This window comes from Martes martes (assembly GCF_963455335.1).
Source record: "Martes martes genome assembly, chromosome: 4".
NCBI classification, from domain to species: Eukaryota; Metazoa; Chordata; class Mammalia; order Carnivora; family Mustelidae; genus Martes; species Martes martes.
In genome coordinates, this window is record NC_137891.1 from 129,618,333 (window position 1) to 129,639,370 (window position 21,038).

Consider the following 21,038-nt stretch of genomic DNA (forward strand, 5'->3'; position numbering starts at 1 on the left):
AATAAATAAAATCTTAAAAAATAATAATAATATTAAAATAGCTTTATATGATGACAGATGGTAACTATACTTTTTCTAGTGAGTGTTTTGTAATGTATAAATTTGTCAAATCACTGTTCTACTAATATTATATTGTATGTTAACTATATTGCAGTTAAAAATTTAGAATATAAAATTTAAAAACCAAGCTTGTAGGTACAGAGAACAGATGAGTAGTTGCCGGAGGCAGGAGGTGGGGAGTGGGGGTGGAAGAAATTGGTGAAATGGTTATAAATTTATTTAAAATCATTAACAGAAAGCTGCAGTTGCCATATTAACCAGACAAAACAGGTTTAAAAATAAAAAGCATTATTAGAGATAGAAGGGATTTAATTTGCTTAAGAGATATACAAAACATTTAAAGAAGAATTAATACCTATTTTCTTAAAATTGTTCCAAAAAATAGAAATGGAAGGAAAACTTCCAAACTCATTTTATGAGGCCAGCATTACCTTGATCCCAAAACCAGACAAAGACCCCATCAAAAAGTTATACACTGTGAAGAGTTTTGATCAAGAAATGATGCTGTACTTTGTCAAATGCTTTTTCAGCATCTATTGAGAGTATCATATGGTTCTTGTTCTTTCTTTTATTAATGTATTGTATCACATTGATTGATTTGCAGATGTTGAACCAACCTTGCAGCCCAGGAATAAATCCCACTTGGTTGTGGTGAATAATCCTTTTAATGTGCTGTTGGATCCTATTGGCTAGTATTTTGGTGAGAATTTTTGCATCTGTGTTCATCAAGAATATTGGTCTGTAATTCTCCTTTTTGATGGGGTCTTTGTCTGCTTTGGGGATCAAAGTAATGCTGGCCTTATAAAATGAGTTGGGAAGTTTTCCTTCCATTTCTATTTTTTGGAACAATTTCAGTAGATTAGGTATTAATTCTTCTTTAAATATTTGGTAGAATTCCCCTGGGAAGCCATCTGGCCTTGGGGCTCTTGTTTGTTGGGAGAGTTTTGAGGACTGCTTCAATCTCCTTACTGGTTATGGGTCTGTTCAGGTTTTCTGTCTTCCTGGTTCAGTTTTGGTAGTTTATATGTCTCTAGGAATGCATCCATTTCTTCCAGATTGTCAAATTTGCTGGTGTTTAGTTGCTCATAATATGTTCTTGTAATTGTTTGTATTTCTTTGGTGTTGGTTGTGATCTCTCCTCTTTCATTCATGATTTTATTTATTTGGGTCCTTCCTCTTTTCTTTTTGACAAGTCTGCCCTGGGGATTATCAATCTTATTAATTCTTTCAATGAACCAGCTCCTAGTTTTGTTTATTTGTTCTACTGTTCTTTTGGTTTCTATTTCATTGATTTCTGCTCTTATCTTTATCATTTCTCTTCTCCTGCTGGGTTTAGGCTTTCTTTGCTGTTCTTTCTCTAGCCCCTTTAGGTGTAGGGTTAGGTTGTGTACTTGAGACCTTCCTTGTTTCTTGAGAAAGGTTTGTATTGCTATATACTTTCCTTTCAAGACTGCTTTTGCTGTGTCCCAAAGATTTTAAACAGTTGTGCTTTCATTTTCATTTGTTTCCATGAATTTTTAAAGTTCTTCTTTAATTTCCTGGTTGACCCATTCATTCTTTAGTAGGATGCTCTTTAGCCTCCACATATTTGAGTTCTTTCCAACTTTCCCCTTGTGGTTGAGGTCTAGTTTCAAAGCATTGTGGTCTGAAAATATGCAGGGAATGATCCCAATCATTTGATACCAGTTGAGACCTGATTTGTGACCCAGGATGTGATCTATTCTGGAGAATGTTCCATGTGTACTAGAGAAGAATGTGTGTTCTGTTGCTTTGGGATGGAATGTCCTGAATATATCTGTTATGTCCATCCTGTCCAGTGTGTCACTTAAAGCCTTTATTTCCTTTTAATCTTTTCCTGAAGTGATCTGTCCATTTCAGTGAGGGGAGTGTTAAAGTCCCCTGCTATTATTGTATTATTGTTGATGTGTTTCTTTGATTTTATTATTAATTGGTTTATATAATTGACTGCTCCCATGTTAGGGGCATAGATATTTAAAATTGTTAGATCTTCTTATTGGACAGACCCTTTAAGTATGATATAGTGTCCTTCCTCATCTCTTATTACAGTCTTTGGCTTAAAATCCAATTTACCTGATATAAGGATTGCCACCCCAGCTTTCTTTTGATGTTCATTAGCATGGTAATTTGTTTTACATCCCCTCACTTTAAATCTGGAGGTGTCTTTGGGTCTAAAATGAGTTTCTTGTAGTCAGCATATTGATGGGTTTGGGTTTTTATCCATTCTGATACCCTGTGTCTTTTTATTGGGGCACTTAGCCCATTTACATTCAGTGTAACTATTGAAAGATATGAATTTAGTGACGTTGTATTGCCTGTAAGGTAACTGTTTATATTTTCTCTGTTCCTTTCTGGTCTGTTACTTTTTGTCTCTCTCTTTGCTTAGAGGACCTCTTTCAATATTTCCTGTAGGGCTGATTTGGTGTTTGCAAGTTTTTTTAGTCTTTGTCCTGGAAGCTTTTTATCTCTGTTTCTATTTTCAGTGATAGCCCAGCTGGATGTAGTATTTTTGGCTGCATATTTTTCTCATTTAGTGCTCTGAATATTTCATGCCAGTCCTTTCTAGCCTGCCAGGTCTCTGTAGATAGGTCTGCTGCCAATCTAATATTTCTACCATTGTATGCTACAGACCTCTTGTCCCAAGCTGCTTTCAGAATCTTCTCATTGTCACTGAGACTTGTAAGTTTTACTATTAGATGATGGGGTGTGGACTTATTTTTATTGATTTTGAGGGGGGTTCTCTGTGCCTCCTGGATTTTGATGCTTGTTCTCTTCACCATATTAGAGAAATTCTCTGCTATAATTTGCTTCAATATACCTTCTGCCTCCTCTCCCTTCTTCTTCTGGGATCCCAATTATTCTAATATTGTTTCGTCTCATGGTATCACTAATCTCTCGAATTCTCCCCTCATGGTTCAGTAGTTATTTCTCTTTTTCTTAGCTTCTTTATTCTCCATCATTTGGTCTTCTGTATCACTAATTCTCTCTTCTGCCTCATTTATCCTAGCAGTAGCATTTATCCTTTTTTTTTTTTGCACCTCATTAATAGCTTTTTAATTTCAACTTGGTTAGATTTTAGTTAATTTCTCCAGAAAGGGATTATCTAGTATTTGTCATGCATTTTTCAAGCCCAGCTAGCACCTTGATAATCATCACGTGGAACTCTAGATCTGACATCTTACTAATGTCCATATTGATGGGGTCCCAAGCCGTTGGTATTGCCTCTTGTTCTTTTTTTTTTTTTTTTTGAGGTGAATTTTTCTGCCTTGTCATTTTATCCAGATAAGAATAGATGAATTAAAGAACAAAATATTAAAAGGGTAGCAATGACCCCAGAAAAATGTACACTAACCAAATCAGAAGAGACCTGAAACCTTTGGTGGGGAGGAGGGGAGAAGAAAGGTGAAAAAATACATATGTATATGTGTGTATATATATACATATACACACACACACACACACACACACGCACGTATATATATTAGACTGGTGAATAGAACAGAGCCACACACAAGATTTTGGGTGTATTTTGGTCTATTAGAAGAAACTGCCTCTCAAAATTTTAAAGAAAAACTTACATATATACAAAAATAAGGGTAAGCACAATGAAGGGATGGAATATGACTATAAAAGTGAAACTTAAAAAAGATCCTAAGAAAGGAATTGAAAAGAAGTTGGTTGAAAAAAGAAAAAAAAAAAAAGAGGAAAGAATGTGATCAGGCTGGAGACTAGAACAAAGCCATATATTAGATTTAGGGTATATTTTGAGCTGTTAGAAGAAACTATCTCCCAAAATTTTAAAGAAAGAAAAACCTATATGTATTAAAAAAATAAGGCTAAATACAATAAAGGGATTGAATATGACTATAACAATGAAAATTTAAAAAGAATTTTAAAAAGGTATTGATAAAATAGTTTAAAAAATAGGAAAGAAGAATAATTTTTAAAAATAGAATTAAACATTTTTTTTTTAATTTAGCTTTGAAAAACTAAAGAATCATGGGGAAAAATTCCAAGTGAATTTTAAAATGAACTCTATGTGTTGCATTCCCCTAGCTCTGGAGTTCCGCGGTTCTCATTGATTTGTAAACTTGGTCTTTGCTGGGTGTTCTTGCTGATCTTCTGGGGGAGGGGCCTGTTGCAGTGATTCTCAAATGTCATTGCCTGTGGCAGAATTGCACCACCCTTGCCAAGGGCCAGGCTAAGTAACCTGCTTGGGTTCACTCTTGGGAGCTTTTATTCCCTGAACACTTTCAGAATAGCCTTAGAGGACAGGAATAAAAATGGTGGCCTCCCATCTCTGGCCCCAGTGCAGCCAAGAGCTCAGAGCCTCACAGTTCAGTGTACCCTCAGAGAAAATCAGTCAGTTACTCCGGTCTCCCTGGTCTCTGGCTGCACTCCATGCTCACCTGGCCTGTGATTGAGGCCTTTGACTGAGCATTTTGTATCTCTGGTGCATGGCCCCCTTTGGAGTCTCCAAACCCAGCATATTCCTGCAGCATGCTCCTGCACTGCTCTCCCAGAGGAAGGAGGGTGTGTCTCCGGATCTGCCACTTGTGGGGTCCCTGCTTGAAGAGCAGTGGCCCTACTATGCCTTGGATCATGGTTTAAGGAAGCCCCAAGCTGAGAGCCCACTTCTTGGCTCTGTCTGCAGCCGGCTTCCCTGCTCTGACACCTGGGACTCTCAGACTCCCCTGGTCTTTTTGTGACCCCCACAGGTCCTGAGAGCACACTGTCCCACCCCCTGCTTAGCCTCTGGAACAACGTCCCTCAGTGTAGCAGACTTCTAAAAGTTCTGATTTTGTGCTCTGCTGCTCTACTGCGTGCCAGGAGCTGGCCCCTCCCCACCTTGGTCTATCGTCTTATATGTCACCTCGGATTCACTTCTCTGCACAGCCTACCTTCCAGAAAGTGGTCACTTTTCTGTTCCTAGAATTGCTGCTCTTCTTCTCTTCAATCTCCTGTTGAGTTCATAGGTGTTCAGAATGGTTTGGTAACTATCCAGCTGAACACCTGGGATCTGATGATATTAGGTCTCCTACTCCTCTGCCATCTTGCTCCTCCCTCCAAAAAATATTTTTTTTGAACTCTAAAGTATTTTTTCAACTTCATGATTTTTACAAATTTGCTTCTTAAATTGATTATATATCTATGCGCTTCAAATTTCAAAAGGTATAAAGTCTATACAGTGAAATATCCTTCTTGTTCTATTCCTTGGTCGGTAAGTTTCCTTCCCTGGAGGTAAAAAAATACATTGCTGTGTATCCTTCCAGAGATACTTTATGTGTATATAAGAAAATATATATAAAGATTATTCTTATTATGTGAATTATAGCATACTTTTATGTCATTTTGTACCTTGCTTTTTTCACTTATCAAAATAACTTAGTGATCATTGAATATCAGTATACTTTCTTTTATTTATATGAAAAGCTAGTATTCTACTGTACACATATACCATAATTTATTTAGCCAGTCCCTGTTGATGGACATTGAGGTTATTTCTAGTCAAAAGGACATTTAAAGCCAGAAGTCACCATAGTCAGCCAGGTAAATACTGATAACATTTATTTTGAATATAGAATATACAGTTAGAATATTAGAGCCATATAAAATGTTTACTTTGTAAATATGAATCTTGCCTTCGTAGAAATGACCATCTATTCGATTTCATGTAGATATGTATAAGTGTGTAGCTTATATTTCAGGAAATGGAATTTTATATTAGTCTGTTTTTCTTTTCTTTTCAAGGAATATGGTACTGTTACCAGGAATATAGCAATCTTCAGGGACGGCCAAATTCTCACTTAACTATATATGACATCGGGATTCAGACTGATATAAGCATGTACTTCCAACTGAAACAAACGTGGTTCGCATTTAGTGAGTGGAGTTTAAAAAACTAATTTTGTTAAAGTAGTAATAATGAAAGAGAATCTTTGTCTAAAGGAAATCTTGGGTTGGTGTAACCTGTTCGATACACTTATCACAATGTCATTAAAGTAAATGTGTCTGTAATCTTTATAGCTAGAGTAAATGGCAAAGTCATTGTGGGGAATTTATTATATAATCTAAGAAAATAGTACATGACAATGATGTCATGCTATTTGCTTACACCTTAGAATGGTTTGGATGTGGACATTTATAGCCATTAACTCGATACCCAAGAAAGGTGTTTTAAAAGGAAAAAAATGTTTGATTTTTTAAACTTGTTTTAAAAACAGAAAAAGACCAATTTTTTTTCACAAGACTTTTAAACTATTACAGGAACTGAAATAATGAGTAATAAATTTATATTTTTGAAGTGTTTATTTCAAATTATTGAATTAGTTAAGGGTAATATTAACAAAAAATTTAAAGCAAGATGATTTCAGAGATAGCTTTAATTTATTTATATTTATATTTACATTTATTTATATAGCTTTAATTTGTTCCTAAAATGGTTCTATTATAATATTCCTCCAATTTCGGGGTGCCTGGGTGGCTCAGTGGGTTAAGCCTCTGGCTTCGGCTCAGGTCATGATCCCAGAGTCTTGAGATTGAGCCCCGCATCTGGCTCTCTGCTCAGTGGGGAGCCTGCTTCCCCCACCCCCTTCTGCCTGCCTCTCTGCCTACTTGTGATTTCTGTCGAATGAATAAAATCTTTAAAAAAAAAATTCCTCCAATTTCATGTTCTTTAATCAAGATTTAAAATAATCTCTAATTACATGTTGCTTTAAAAAAGAATTCTTCATATTGTTTAAGTTAGAGAGCCAAACAAGGCACTTCAAGGAGGCCTGATAAGAAGCCCAGAGATTGCCTCAGAGATGACCAGTATTTTGATGGGGGGCATCACGGGTCCACGTATGGGTCTCATCTCCATAAATGTGAAAACTTGGTTTTACCACTTCCCCCAGAAGTCTTCAGGCTTTCAAGGACAGGCTCATGTTATGTAACTAGTGTGCCATTTTAGTTGTTTCTATACTAGGATACCCTTCCTGACCATAATGCAGACCTAGTCCATCTAGGACACTGATTTCCTGGAATCAAGGCATGTGAGGAACAAACTTAATAATGAGTAGCCTTTTTAGCAAAGGTTTTTGCTTCAAGAGATTTTATTCTATATGTTCTTGGCAAGCTTGATGACCTAGCCTTGCACAGAAGCCCCCCACCAGATTCCTTTTGTCTGCCACATTGAGTTTTTCTCTTTCCCTTGGGCAGTGTTAGATCAAAATGCCACAGCCTTGTTCCTTGGCTTCCCACTTCAGTTCACGTACAGATTAGTTCCTTTATTTAACAATTTTTTTTTCAAATATGTTGCACAAAGATTATTTCATTTGTAGCCATTTGTTTTTAATTATAAAGAGCAGGCATCTTGGGACTCATATTCTCACCATTTTCCCTGAATTTGAGTGATTCCATACGTTCTCAGCAATTCACTTGCAATTATCTGTCATATCTAGAGATGATGAATCTCATCCATTATGTATTGAAACCTCTAGTTTTATTCTCAGGTGGCTCTTAATTACAGGTTCTGTGGTCATTCCACTGTTGTTTCTTAAGGGCTTTCAACACAAAAATTATTGACATGATGAGAATCTGCCATTGGAGGAGTTAAGAAATGTCCTTTGAGGAAAATATAGAGTTTACTTTTATTTTTAAGTCTGGCAATACCAGTCTTTCCTTTAGTCCCCACTTTCACAACCCATTTACTGGACATTAATTGATTACTTACTCTGTGAATGGACAAAATTCTAGGTATCAGAGAGAAGGGCATAATGTAAAATTATACTCTTTGATGGAAACGCTGAAAAAATAAGCAGAATTATACATATAAAAACTATCATTTTTATGAGTCTTAGATGTGTTAGGACATGGTTCTATTCTCATTTCTGCTATGAGTTTTCCCAGTCTCCTCCTCAGAAGAGTTAGAGTTATACCAGCTTTTCTACAGGGTCTCAAAAAATAAATTTCAAACACAAGAAAGGGATATAATACATAAATTCAAAAGACAATAAAATTTCTCTAATTGTTTTGGATATGCAATTTTGTATAAGCTTCATATGCAATGTTGTTCATCAATGCAATTTCAGAATATAAAATGATTCTGGGTATATCTTGTATTCTCAGGTTTGTCTGAAGATAATGATTTTAGCTTAATATGGCCATACCCCATAATTTTGGACTCAGTTTATTTTTTTAAGAGAATCAAATATGCATGACAACATACATAATCTAACTAAAAGAAGACATGTGTTTGGTGACATCAGGATCTTAGTGGTGTAACAATTGAATGAAATAATGAGTGCCTATCACTCAAAGTGCTCAGACATGAACAGAATAACTGTCTAGCAAAGGATGTAATAGAGCAGATTCTTTTGCAGGTGGGACTTTAAATTTCCATTAAGTTTCTTCTATAATTTCAGATTTTATGATTAGCAGTGCTGTATTTCCTTAATTTTAAGATCCAGACTTTTCACTTTTCAACATATCTGAAGTCAGGATGCATCTTATAATCAATGAAAAGATGAAAAATGAAAAATAAAATCCTTTCCTGAAAAGTTAATACTTAATTAAAGATGTGTCATAAAATTGAGGAAATATGGTGATTATGACCATTTGGCTTAAAGTAAAAAGAAGCTAATTGAGGGTAGCCAAAAAGAAAAGAAAATTGGAACAAGCTGGGGGCAAGGGATTGGTACTTATTATAAGAATATGGAAGTGGCTCATCGAAGTCAAAAAACCAGAAAAACAGTTGGACTTTCAAGTGTACTTGGATCCAGCAAACAGAAAGCCAAAAGAACTCAAGATTGCCTCTCTGCTGTGTTTCTTTAACACACATACACTTTATTCTTTCTTTGCAAATTCACCTATTTCACATAAAGGTGACACCATTCATTGTTTGTATAACTCAAAGTTCAAGAGGTCCATAACCTTCAATTCAAAACTGAAGTAGACTCCCTTAGTTCTAATCCTGAGACTTTTATTAGAGACTTTTATTGTGTTTACATCCTGATTCCATCAATGGTAGCAATGAAGGGTAGAGTCACAAAATAAAAATGCGGCAGCCAAGAGCCTGCCCTGTCAGTCTGCAAGGTCAATTAATGAAGAGGCATTGTGAACGGGGTGGGCAATTCAAAAAGTTTCTCCTGTAATGACTCTCTTACTCAACGAAATGAAAGTGAAAACATCTGAAATAGAGCTGCCTATAGCAGTCCTTCCTCCTCTCATTTCTACAAATGGTGTGAAATATTTCTATAGATAAAATGAAGCCTGACCAGTTGAGTTGCTCAAACTCTAGCTAGATGTTTTAATCTAGATTTCTTGGAGGTTTTGAAAGTGAATTTCTAAGATTAGCATTTTGGGAGACATAGCACTGCTTAAATTAGAGTGTCAGAATTGGGAGAAAAAGTCATGCAACTCAGTCCTGACTTTTGCAGAGAAGTTTGTTTTTTGGGTTGATTTGAATCACACACTAATTTTTTTTTTTTTTCCCTGTTTAAAGTGATAATACTCTGCCTTCTTGAAGTGTTTATCATCCTCATGCTGATCTTCCTCAGGGAACGAATCTGCATCTCCATTGCCCTGCTGAAGGAAGGGAGCAAGTAAGGCCCTGATGGAGAAACTCACATAACTTTCATCAGTCATTCAAATCAGTCACTGCCTATTGTGTAGATGCCCCCAGATGACTTCCCCTTTAAGACTTGTTGAAGAAATCTGCTTTCCATTCAAGAAGACTGAAGTTCAGACTTTGCCACTTATTAGAAATGTCATTCTAACAAATCCTTCAGTGTCTCCACACCTCAATTATCATAGGATGAACTAAGGCTCAAACCTGTGTAGTGTAGGTATTAGCACTTTTTGAACACATTAGAATAATGTGTGAAAGTATGATAAAGTGCTATATAAAGGTAACTTGTATTATATATTGTATTATTCCCCTGCTGAATCATATGTTAATATTGATGATTGAGATCATTTGCCATAAATCACCATAATTCTATGAAGTTAATTATGTGCTATTACCATTTCTATATGAATGACAAAATTTGCTTATAGATGGAATAATTGATCCTAGGAGCACCAGACTATACATTTTGTATCTATAGCTCTTAATTCAGAACACTTTATACCTGGAGACTTTTTGGTTAAAAAATCCTGTAAAATAAACACCAAAATTCATGTTGGAAGATAATGATCCCTACAGGTTCTAAACTATTCCAAAGGTCACTTGATGGTAATACTTTAAACCTTTGAATAATGCATGGAAGAAACAAAAAGCATTACTATCAAGCCAACAGACCATGCTCTTTCTATTTAGAATGATGAAAAACTAAGTTATTAATGACCAAAGCCAAAATTATTTTAAATAGTCTGTAAGGATTATTTTAACAAAATTGTCATCTATAATAGTAATAGTGCCACTTGAATCCAATGGTTTAGTTAATAAGCAGTTTAAATTCTCTCTCCTTTTCATAACTGAAACCCTATCATTAGCCCCTGAAAACTCTGATTTGCTGTTTATTTTTTAAATAAAATGATACCATACAATTCACTGTAACTTGCCCCATTGTTACACGTGTGTGTGTATGCGTGTGTGTGTGTGTGTGAAAGTGCCAATACAACTGTGACATGTTAACAATTTTTTTTCAAGGGAAAGTAAGAGCTGGAAAAAATTGGTGTGAGAATACAGGGTAAACATAGAGATGCTCAGTTTCACTTAATAGCAGAATCTGGAGAAAGGAGGGAACTTAGCTCAAATAGTGAGGTGAATGAGGTAACGGATGCAAAAGGCATCTAAACTATGCCAATGCATTACATTAGAACTGGAAATAGTCCCATCATAGTTCTTGGTGGTTATATCAAAGAGTATTGGGCTTCCAATGTCATATGCTGAAAAAACCATTCAAAAGTAGGAATGGGGGAACTAGGATGGTGAACATTTTGACACCACCACAATTTATGAGGAAATATTAAAGGAATGATTATACTGGAGTATAAAAGAATAAGGAGTTCCTTGAAGGAGTGCTATACGGGAAAGTGATCCTTTCTTTTCTTAAAGGTAGTGGATATTAGTAGCAGGCTAGCAGATAAGGAAGAACTTTCTAATATTTTGGTTGTTGTTAAGCGCTGTCATACAAAGTAAGTTTTTATCACTCCATATGGTCACCAGAAACTAATAAACATATTTAAAAGATAGTATAGTCCCTTCTATTCTTCCTGAATTAGGAAGGGATTCTCACATTTGATCAGATGATCTCAAGGTCTTCCCCAATTTTGAGAGTCTAAGAATCTTAACAAAAGGAAGAACTATGATTATAATGTATCAAATCTTTATGAGTCATACAGAAATAACCAAAGAGGAGAAGATTTAGGGTATCAAATCTTTGAGTCATACAGAAACTTGGGGGAAGTTTGGAGAACTTTTGACAGGAATCAAATATGAACAATGAGGAAGGCTTCTAATTACTAAAAACAAATAAATAATATTTAAGTAAAATTTAAAAGCCAATCAAAAAATTTAAAAATGTTTAAGAAAATGCCAGAACAATCAGCAAAAAAGAGGCAATGGTTATTACCATCATTCTTAAATGGATTCAGTTTAAAGCTTATTTCTAGTTTTAACAGGTAAAGATTTAATTGAGAAATTATATCTCTGAATCATTTTAAATTTCAACTATTTTGCTTTATTTCAGAGCCATTGGATACCTCCCTACTACGTTAATTTATCCAGTTTTAACTTTCATTTTCCTCTCCATCTGTATTGCTTACTGGGCAGTGACAGCAATGTATCCTTTGTTAACTGACATCTTTAAACCTCACATCCATACTACTATTCACACTACTACTATTGTGTCCGGTGCTTTCCATCCTAGGAAGTCTAGGAACATTGTAAAGGTTTTTCATTTGTCTGTTTTTTTACTAAGCTCTAAAAAAATCTTTGTCTACTTATTGAATTTCCCTCCCCCCCAGATAGGTCATGCAGTAGATTTTGTTTTGTCTTCACATATGGTGCTTCTTTTTGGCAATAACCTAAGGAAATTCTTTTGTATTTGACTATGAAGGGGCCGCTCAGTGTAGCTGACCCATGTTATATTATTCCGGGTCTGAAAAAAATGTATGAATTATTAAAAGATTAGAAGTTTTTCAAAGTTAATCTCTCTGCAGACTTTTGAGTTTTTTGCATTATTTTCTTGTCCATCTACTTTCCTTCTACCAGCAAATAGTTTTTCCTTAATAGGTTAACCCAGTTACTTGGCTACATCGGGAGTACCTATATACAAAGTCATATCCCCAGAAAGGACATGTAAACACGAAAATACAACCTGTGACCCAGAGGTAAGTCAAAGAAACTCTCTCTTTTACTTACTTCAGTATAGCACTCTACTACATTTCACCTAGCAGTTATAAAAACCATTCAGAAATAGAGAACTTAATGGGAATAACTGTTAAGAAGGGCAGGGTGGATCAGGTGTTAGCAGGAGAGCACTGAAATGATAGGCAGAATAGAGGAAAAGCACTATTATTTCCTGAGCCCATGGAAGAGGCAGGAATGGTTAACAACAACATTAATAAATGTGAAATTTTAGTGGGTGCAGAGTGGTAAACATATGACAGAAAATGAAATACTTTACAGTGCTCATTAAGGAATAATATAAAATGATGGGATAGAAAATAGGAATAACAGAGGTGTCTGGGTGGCTCTGTCATTAAACATCTGCCTTTGGCTCAGGTCATGATTTCAGGGTCCTGGGATTGAGTCTCTTGTTGGGTTCCCTGCTGAACGGGGAGTCTGCTTTTCCTTTTCCCTCTGCCCATCTCCCCACTTGTGCTCCTGCTGTTTCTTGTGCTCACTCAGTCTCAAATCTTAAAAAAACACTATATGTTTAAAAAAAAAATAGGACTAACAGTGGAAGTTAATGGGAAAAGAGTAGGACATGCAATTGAGGGTTACAAAAGAAGAGAAGGCAGGGAAGGTGTTATTTTGGAGTGGCGTTTCATACTATCTTATCTGTATTTTTTTTTTTTTTCTGAGTACAGATTTTTAATACAACTGAAATTGCCAAAGCTTGCCCTGGGGCTCAGTGTAACTTTGCTTTCTATGGTGGAAAGAGTCTGTACCATCAATATGTCCCTACCTTCCAGATTTTCAATCTATTTGTCTTTCTCTGGCTTATAAACTTTGTCATTGCACTGGGTCAGTGTGCCCTTGCTGGTGCCTTTGCTTCTTATTACTGGGCCTTGAAAAAACCTGATGACATCCCACCATATCCACTTTTTACTGCATTTGGGCGAGCCATACGGTAAGTTCCACGTTCAATCCTACATCTATCATCCCAGTTATGTTTAGTGTGCTTAAAATTCAGTCTTATGCTTATATAATTCAAGTGGCAAAATACAAATGAGGTCAAAGTTATGATTTAAGATTCATGGATGTCCATTGCTTATGTCTGGTTTTATAGCCATAGTTTTACAATCCTTACCCAGGCCAACATCCTTCTAAAAGCCATAAGTTGCTGAAGACAAATAGTAGGGGAGGGCACCAAAATAAAAATTAAGAATTAACTGGACTCTGTCTCTCTATTGCTTAGCCCAAACATTGTATTTTATGATGACAGGCTATTGGTATCATTTTTGTAGATGAAGGGCATTATAGATGTGTGTCATTTAAAATCCTCTAAGGAGACCTTTATCAACCTGAATAAGAAAGTGGATAAGCCCTTTCTTATCCTTCTGCAGATCCTTTATACCTACTAAAATTATTTAGCATCCTATTAGTTAGTAATGAAGATATTATTTTAACTTTGATTCTCATTTTATCTTTGCTCAGATATCACACAGGATCCCTAGCATTTGGATCTTTAATTCTTGCATTAGTTCAAATGTTTAAATTCATCCTAGAATACCTGGACCGCCGTCTTAAAGGTAAGACTCTAGAATTCATCTTTTCTCAGACTTCCTGACTTTTGTAAAAATAATGGTTTGGGGCAAGGAGTTAAGGGAAATATTATGACTACAAGTTGGACTAAGGAATAAGGATGGAAGTGGTCAGATTGGGGATATGTTTGGAAGGAAAAGCCAACAGGACTTGCTGAGAGATAAGATATGGGACAGGAGAGGATGTGAAGAGAAGCAGGGTAAAGAAAAAAGACAAAAAGTGTGCGATGCCATTTAGTAAGATGTAGAAACCAGGAGAAGCAAATTTCAAAGAAGAGATGAAAAACAGTGTTTGGGGCATGTTGATATTGAGAAGCTTGGTGGAGATGTCAGGTAGTTTTAAGTCTGAAGCTCAGGATGAGTCAGGCTTAAAATATAAATATGGGTGTCATCAGCATAAATCTTTACACATAACACATATAGTTTACAAACTCTACTTTGAATGCACTTTGTTTTATTATTAATTGCCAAAGCAGTCTTCAAACATAGCTAAGTTGGACATTCCCTGTTACATGATTTTAAAAATTAATATCAAACTATAGTAATCAAACATTGTGGTGCTAGCATAAGGACAGACACGTAGAACTGGAATAGAATAGAAACCCCAAAATTAACCCTCATACATAAGGCCAATCAATGAGGAAAGGACAGTTTTCTCAACTAACATTACTAGAAAAATGGATATCTACCTGCAAAAGAATAAAGTTGGACCCTTACACAATATACAAAAGTTAATTCAAAAAATAGATCAAAGACTTAAAAGCTAAAATAAAAGTAAAACTCTTAGAAGAAAGCATAGGAGGAAATCTTTAGGACTTTGGAATTGTTGAAGATCTCTTAGCACAGGTAATAAAAGAAAAAAAAAACAGACTTTATATACATGCACAAAGTTTGTGTATCAAAGGACACTATTAAGAGAATGAAAAGACAACCCATAAAATAGGAAAAAATATTTGCAAGTCATTTACCAGATAAACAACTAATACTCAGAATACATAAAGAGCTTCCACGGTAGCAAGATGATGGAGGAACAGGGGACCTTATTTCATCTGGTCCTGTGAATTTAGCTGGATATCTGTCAAACCATGCTGAACACCCATGAATTCATCCTGAGATATAAGAAAAATATATCTGGAACTCTACAAGTAGAAAAGCAACTGTATTTTGCAAGGTAGGAGGTATGGAGACGTCAATCTGCGGGGAGATATTTGAAGATAAATGGAGGGAGAGGGAGCTTCCATAAGCCAGCTACTGGAATGTGATACAGCCCCAGAGGACAAAATCGGAAACCTTAGAAATCTGCTCCAGTGAGCAGATTTCCTGTCTGAAGGGGGCTCAGGGGATGAAAAGAGCAGAATTCTAGGTGGGTCATTGTGGTCTCAGGATCCCAGGAGTCACAGAATGAATGGGGTGTCTGAGCTGGTAGAGTGCCCAAACAGTGGAGTGGGGAAACTGGTTATAGTCAGTGAGCCCAGGAGGGAGGGGACTTTCAGCCCAGGTCACCATAAACTGCAAGCCAAGCTGGTTGGGTGACCACTCTGCCTGAGCACCCTGAAAAGAACTGGAACATGTGGCCATTTGCCTTACCCCAGAAGGGGGCAAAAGGCTGCACCCATGACTGAACAACAGCTCTCAAGGTGGCAGCCCTGGAAAGGACAGTACGGTGACACCCAGCAGTCCCCTGGGAGCAATGGAGCAGGGTATGCACATGAGCCCGCAACTACTCTCAGTCCCTGGGCACCCAAAAGGCAGCGACACAGGCCATTTGGGTGCCTGCCAGGAGGATTACAGTGGGCATGCACTGCAAGAGACTGTGAGATGGACACACACAGAAGTGAAGACTATTTGTCCCAGAGGGTTTATTGAAGGCAGGGGCTACAGTCTTTCAGGTCTGGGACTGGGGATCTGGGCACATCTAAAGAGGTGCAGAAAGCCTCTAGGAAACAAAAGCCACACAGAGGACCAGCTTACACTGAGCCCAGCCCCTTAGCAAAGGGCCATGCAAATCCAACCAGGCAAAGACCTGAGAAGCTGCACAGCAGGCCCCGCCCAAGAAGGTAATCTGGAAGAACAGGTACAAACTAGGTTACCAATCCCACAAGACTGTAAAATTCCAGAGCCAGGGGAAAATAGTATATTGAGCTTGAGGTTCATTCTCATGATTTGGTTATCTTTCAGTCTAAAATTTTCCATTTTTTTTTAACTTTTCCCCATTTCAACAAGTTTTTTATTTTACCAACTTATTTGTTTATTTTTAAGATTTTATTTATTTAACAGAGAGAGACACAGTTAGAGAGGAAACACAAGCAGGGAGAGTGGGAAAGGGAGAAGCAGATTTCCCACAAGCAGGGAGCCCAATGTGGGGCTCGATCCCCGGGATCATGACCTGAGCCGAAGGCAGATGCTTAACGACTGAGCCACCCAGGCACCCTCCTAATGTATCAAGTCACTTTTTAACTTTTTTTTTTACATATATGTTTAGTAGATATATGCTTCATTTAATCCTTATCTTCACTCTATTCAATTTTATTTTTATATATAGATAAGTTCTGCTTCCTTTGCAATTTTGAGAGGTAGTGTCTTCTAACACAAAGCAATTATAAAGTTAATAGGCTATGGGTGCCTGGGTGTCTCAGTCTCTCTGCCATCAGCTCAGGTCATGATCTCTGGGTCCTGGGATTGAGCCCCGCATCAGGCTTTCTGCTCAGCGGGGAGCCTGCTTCTCCCTCTCTCTCTGACTCTCTGCCTACTTTTGATCTCTGTCTCTCTCTCTCTGTCAAATAAATAAATAAAATCTTTTAAAAAATCAAGTTAATAGGCTAAAAAAAAAAAAGCTTAAAAGACAATAGAGAATCTCCTAGTGCAAAATGAGATCTAATCAGGCCAAATTTTAAAATGCTATAACTGAGATGCAGTCTAAATTGGATGTTCTAACAGCTAGGGTGAACGAGGCCAGAAGAGAGAATAAGTGATCTGGAAGACCGGCTGATAGAAAGGAAGGAAATAGAGGAAAATAAAGAAAGACAACTCAGAGCCCATGAAAAAGGCTTCAAGAATTTAATGATGCTTTGAAATGAACAAATGTCAGAACTATTGATACACCTGTGGGGAAAGAGAGAGGGCCAGAAGGTATTGAGCAAATTCCAAATTGCTCAATTTTAGAGAATTTGAGAAAAAGGAGTTGCAAATTGCAAATTTTAGAGAATTTGAGAAAAAGGAGTTCCTTGCCTACAGAGGGAAGAACATCAGATTAACATCAGACCTATCCACAGAAGGAGCTGGCATGATATATTCAGGGTACGATATGAGAAGAACATGCAGCCAAGAATTCTTTTTCCAGCAAGGCTGTCATTCAGAAGGGAAGGAGACATAGAGAGTTTCCAGGGTAGGTGGAAACTGAAAGAATATGTGTGACCACCAAGCCAGCCCTGCAAGAAATATTGAGGGAAATCCTGTAAGAGAAAAGAGACCTCAAGAGTAACATAGACCAGAAAGAAACAGAGACAATCTACCCAGAAATAGGACCTTTACAGGCAATACAATGGCATTAAAGTCATATTTTTCAGTTGTTACTCTGAATGCAGATGGGTTAAATGCTCCAATCAAAAAATACAGGGTATCAGACTGGATAAAAAAGCAAGACCCAGCTATATGCTGTCTATAAGAGACTCATTTTTGACCTAAAGACACCTCCAGTCTGAAACTGAGGGGCTGGAGAGCCATTTACCATGCTAGTGGTCCTCAAAAGAAAGTTGGGGTAGCAATCCTCATAATGAGACAAATTAGATTTTAAACCAAAGACTGTAATAAGAGATGAAGAGGGACCTTATATCATACTTAAAGGGTCTACCCAACAAGATCTAACAGTTATAAATATTTATGGCCCCAACATGGGAGTAGCCAATTATACAAACCAATTAATAACCAAAGTAAAGAAACACATTGATAATAATATATTAATAATAGGGAACTTGCACACCCCACTCACAGCGGTGGTCAGATCATCTAAGCAGAAGATCAACAAAGAAACAAGGGCTTTGAATGACACACTAGGCCAGATGGACTTCACAGATATATAGGGAACATTCCATCCTAAAACAACAGAATACTCATTATTCTCAATAGAACTTTCTCATAGAACTTTCTCTAGAACAGATCACATACTGGGTCATAAAGTAGGTCTCAACTGATACCAAAAGACTGAGATTATCCCCTGCATATTTTCTGACCATAGTGCTTTGAAACTTGAACTCAATCACAAGAGGAAATTTGGAAGGAACCCAAACACTTGGAGGTTAAAGAACATCCTGCTAAAGCATGAAGGGTCAACCAGGAAATTAAAGAAGAACTTAAATGATTCATTGAAACCAGTGAAAATGAAAACACATCGGATCAAAACCTATGGGATAATGCAAAGGCAGTCCTAGGAGGAGAGTACATAACCATCCAAGCCTCTCTCAAAAAATTAGAAAAATCCCAGGGGCACCTGGGTGGCTCAGTGGGTTAAACCTCTGCCTTCGGCTCAGGTCATGATCTCAGGGTCCTGGGATTGAGCCCCACATCGGGCTCTCTGCTCAGTGGGGAACCTACTTCCCCCTCTCTCTCTGCCTGCCTCTCTGCCTACTTGTGATCTCTCTCTGTTGAATAAATAAATAAAATATTTTTTTAAAAAATTAGAAAAATCCCAAAGATACAAGCTAACCTTAACATTCAAAAGACCTAGAGAAAGAACAGCAAATAAATCCTAAACCAACAGAAGAGAAATAATAAAGATTAGAGCAGAAAACAATGAAATAGAAACCAGAAAATCAGTAGAACTGATTAACGAAACTAGAAGCTGGTTCTTTGAAAGAATTAAAAGATAAAGATAAGCTTCTGGCCAGATTTATCCAAAAGAAAAGAGAAAGAACCCAAATTAATAAAATCATGAATGAAAGGGGAGAGATCACAACCAACACAAGGAAACAGACAATTATAAGAACATATTATGAACAACTATATTCCAACAAATTAGGCAATCTGGAAGGAAGAAATGGATGTATTCCTGGAAACTTTTGAACTACCAAAACTGAAAAAGGAAGAAATAGAAAATCTGAAATGACCAATATCCAGCAAGGAATATGAAGCAGTAATCAAAAATCTCCCAACGCACGAGTCCAGGACCAATGGCTTCCCAGGAGGAATTCTACCTAACATTTAAAGAAGAAATAATACCTATTCTTCTGAAGCTGTTTCAAAAAATTGAAATGGAAGGAAAACTTCCAAACTCATTCTATGAGGCCAACATTACCTTGATCCCCAAACCAGAAAAAGACCCCATCAAAAAGAGAATTACAGACCAATATCCCATCATCCCTAATGAACATGGATGCCAAAATACTTAGCAAGATACTAGCCCATAGGATCCAATAGTACATTAAAAGGATTATTCACCATGACCAAGTAGGATTTATTCCTGGGATTAAACAGTGGTTCGATATCCCCAAATCAATCAGTGTGATACACCACATTAATAAAAGAAAAGGTAAGAACCATATGATCCTCTCATTTGCTGCAGAAAAAGCTTTTGACAAAATATGGCATCCTTTCTTGATTAAAGCTCCTCACAGTGTAGGGATAGAGGGTACATACCTCAATATCATAAAAGCCATATATGAAGAGCCCACAAGAAATATCATTCTCAATGGGGAAAAAAAATGATAGCTTTCCCCTTAATGTCAGGAACACGACAGGAATGCCCACTCTCACCACTATTGTTCAACATAGTACTAGAAGTCCTAGCTTCAGCAGTTAGACAACAAAAGGAAATAAAAGGCATTCAAATTGGCAAAGAAGTCAAACTCGCACTCTTCACAGATGACATGATATTTTATGTGGAAGACCCAAAAGACTCCACCCCAACATTGGTAGAACTCATGCAGCAATTCAGCAATGTGGCAGGATACAAAATCAATGCACAGAAATCCGTTGCATTTCTATACACTAAGGATGTGACTGAAGAAAGAGAAATTAAGCAATCAATTACATTTACAGTTGAACCAAAAACCATAAGATACCTTGGAATAAACCTAACCAAAGAAGTAAAGATCTGTACTCTAAAAACTACAGGACACTTATGAAAGAAATTGAGGGAGACACAAAGAGATGGAAAAAGATTCCATGCTCGTGGATTGGAAAAAGAAACATTGTTAAAATGTCTCTGTTGCCCAGAGCAATCTACACATTCAATGCAGTCCCCATCAAAATACCATCAATATTGTTCAAGCTGGAACAGACAGTCCTAAAATTTGTATGGAACCACAAAAGACCCCAAATAGCCAAAACAAACTTGAAAAAGAAAAGCAAAGCTGGTAGCATCACAATGCTGGACTTCAAGCTACATTACAAAGCCATGATCATCAAGACAGTATGATATTGGCACAAAAAAAGACACATAGATCATTGGAACAGAGTAGAAAGCCCAGAAATGGACCCACAACTCAATGGTCAACCAATATTTGACAAGCAGGAAGGAATGTCCAATGGAAAAAAGACAGTCTCTTCAAAAAATGGTGTTGGGAAAATTGGACAGCCATAAGCAGAAGAATGAAACTGGACCATTTCCTTACACCACATACAAAAACAGACTCAAAATGGATGGAAGACTTAATGTGAGACAGGAATCCATCAAAATCCTTAAGGAGAGCACAGGCAACAACCTCTTCAACCTTGGCTGCAGCAACTTCTTGCAATACACTCCTCCAAAGGCAAGGGAAGCAAAGGCAAAAATGAACTATTAGGACTTCATCAAGACAAAAACCTTCTGCACAGCAAAGGAAACAGCCAACAAAACTAAAAGGCAACCTACAGAATAGGAGAAGATTTTTGCAAATGACAAAGGGCTGGTATCCAAGATCTAGAAAGAACTTATCAAACCCAACACCCAAAAACCAAATAATCCAGTCAAGAAATGGCCAGAAGACATGAATAGACACTTCTCCAAAGAAGACATATGGATGACCAGGAAATATCACTTGTCATGGGGGAAGTACAAATCAAAACCA

At 36.9% G+C, this 21,038-nt stretch overlaps 1 protein-coding gene across 1 annotated transcript in view; it reads left to right on the forward strand.

Moving 5' to 3' along the window:
* The window catches only part of SLC44A5 (solute carrier family 44 member 5), a gene marked incomplete at both ends in the record, with an annotated part of 379,734 nt that overhangs the window by 344,921 nt on the left and 13,775 nt on the right, over positions 1–21,038 (forward strand). Inside the window, 6 exons of the mRNA XM_080802269.1 lie at positions 5,830–5,961; positions 9,563–9,662; positions 11,754–11,846; positions 12,309–12,396; positions 13,099–13,361; positions 13,889–13,983. Coding sequence (XP_080658395.1) covers positions 5,830–5,961; positions 9,563–9,662; positions 11,754–11,846; positions 12,309–12,396; positions 13,099–13,361; positions 13,889–13,983 — 771 coding nt within the window. The remainder of the gene's footprint in view (positions 1–5,829; positions 5,962–9,562; positions 9,663–11,753; positions 11,847–12,308; positions 12,397–13,098; positions 13,362–13,888; positions 13,984–21,038) is intronic.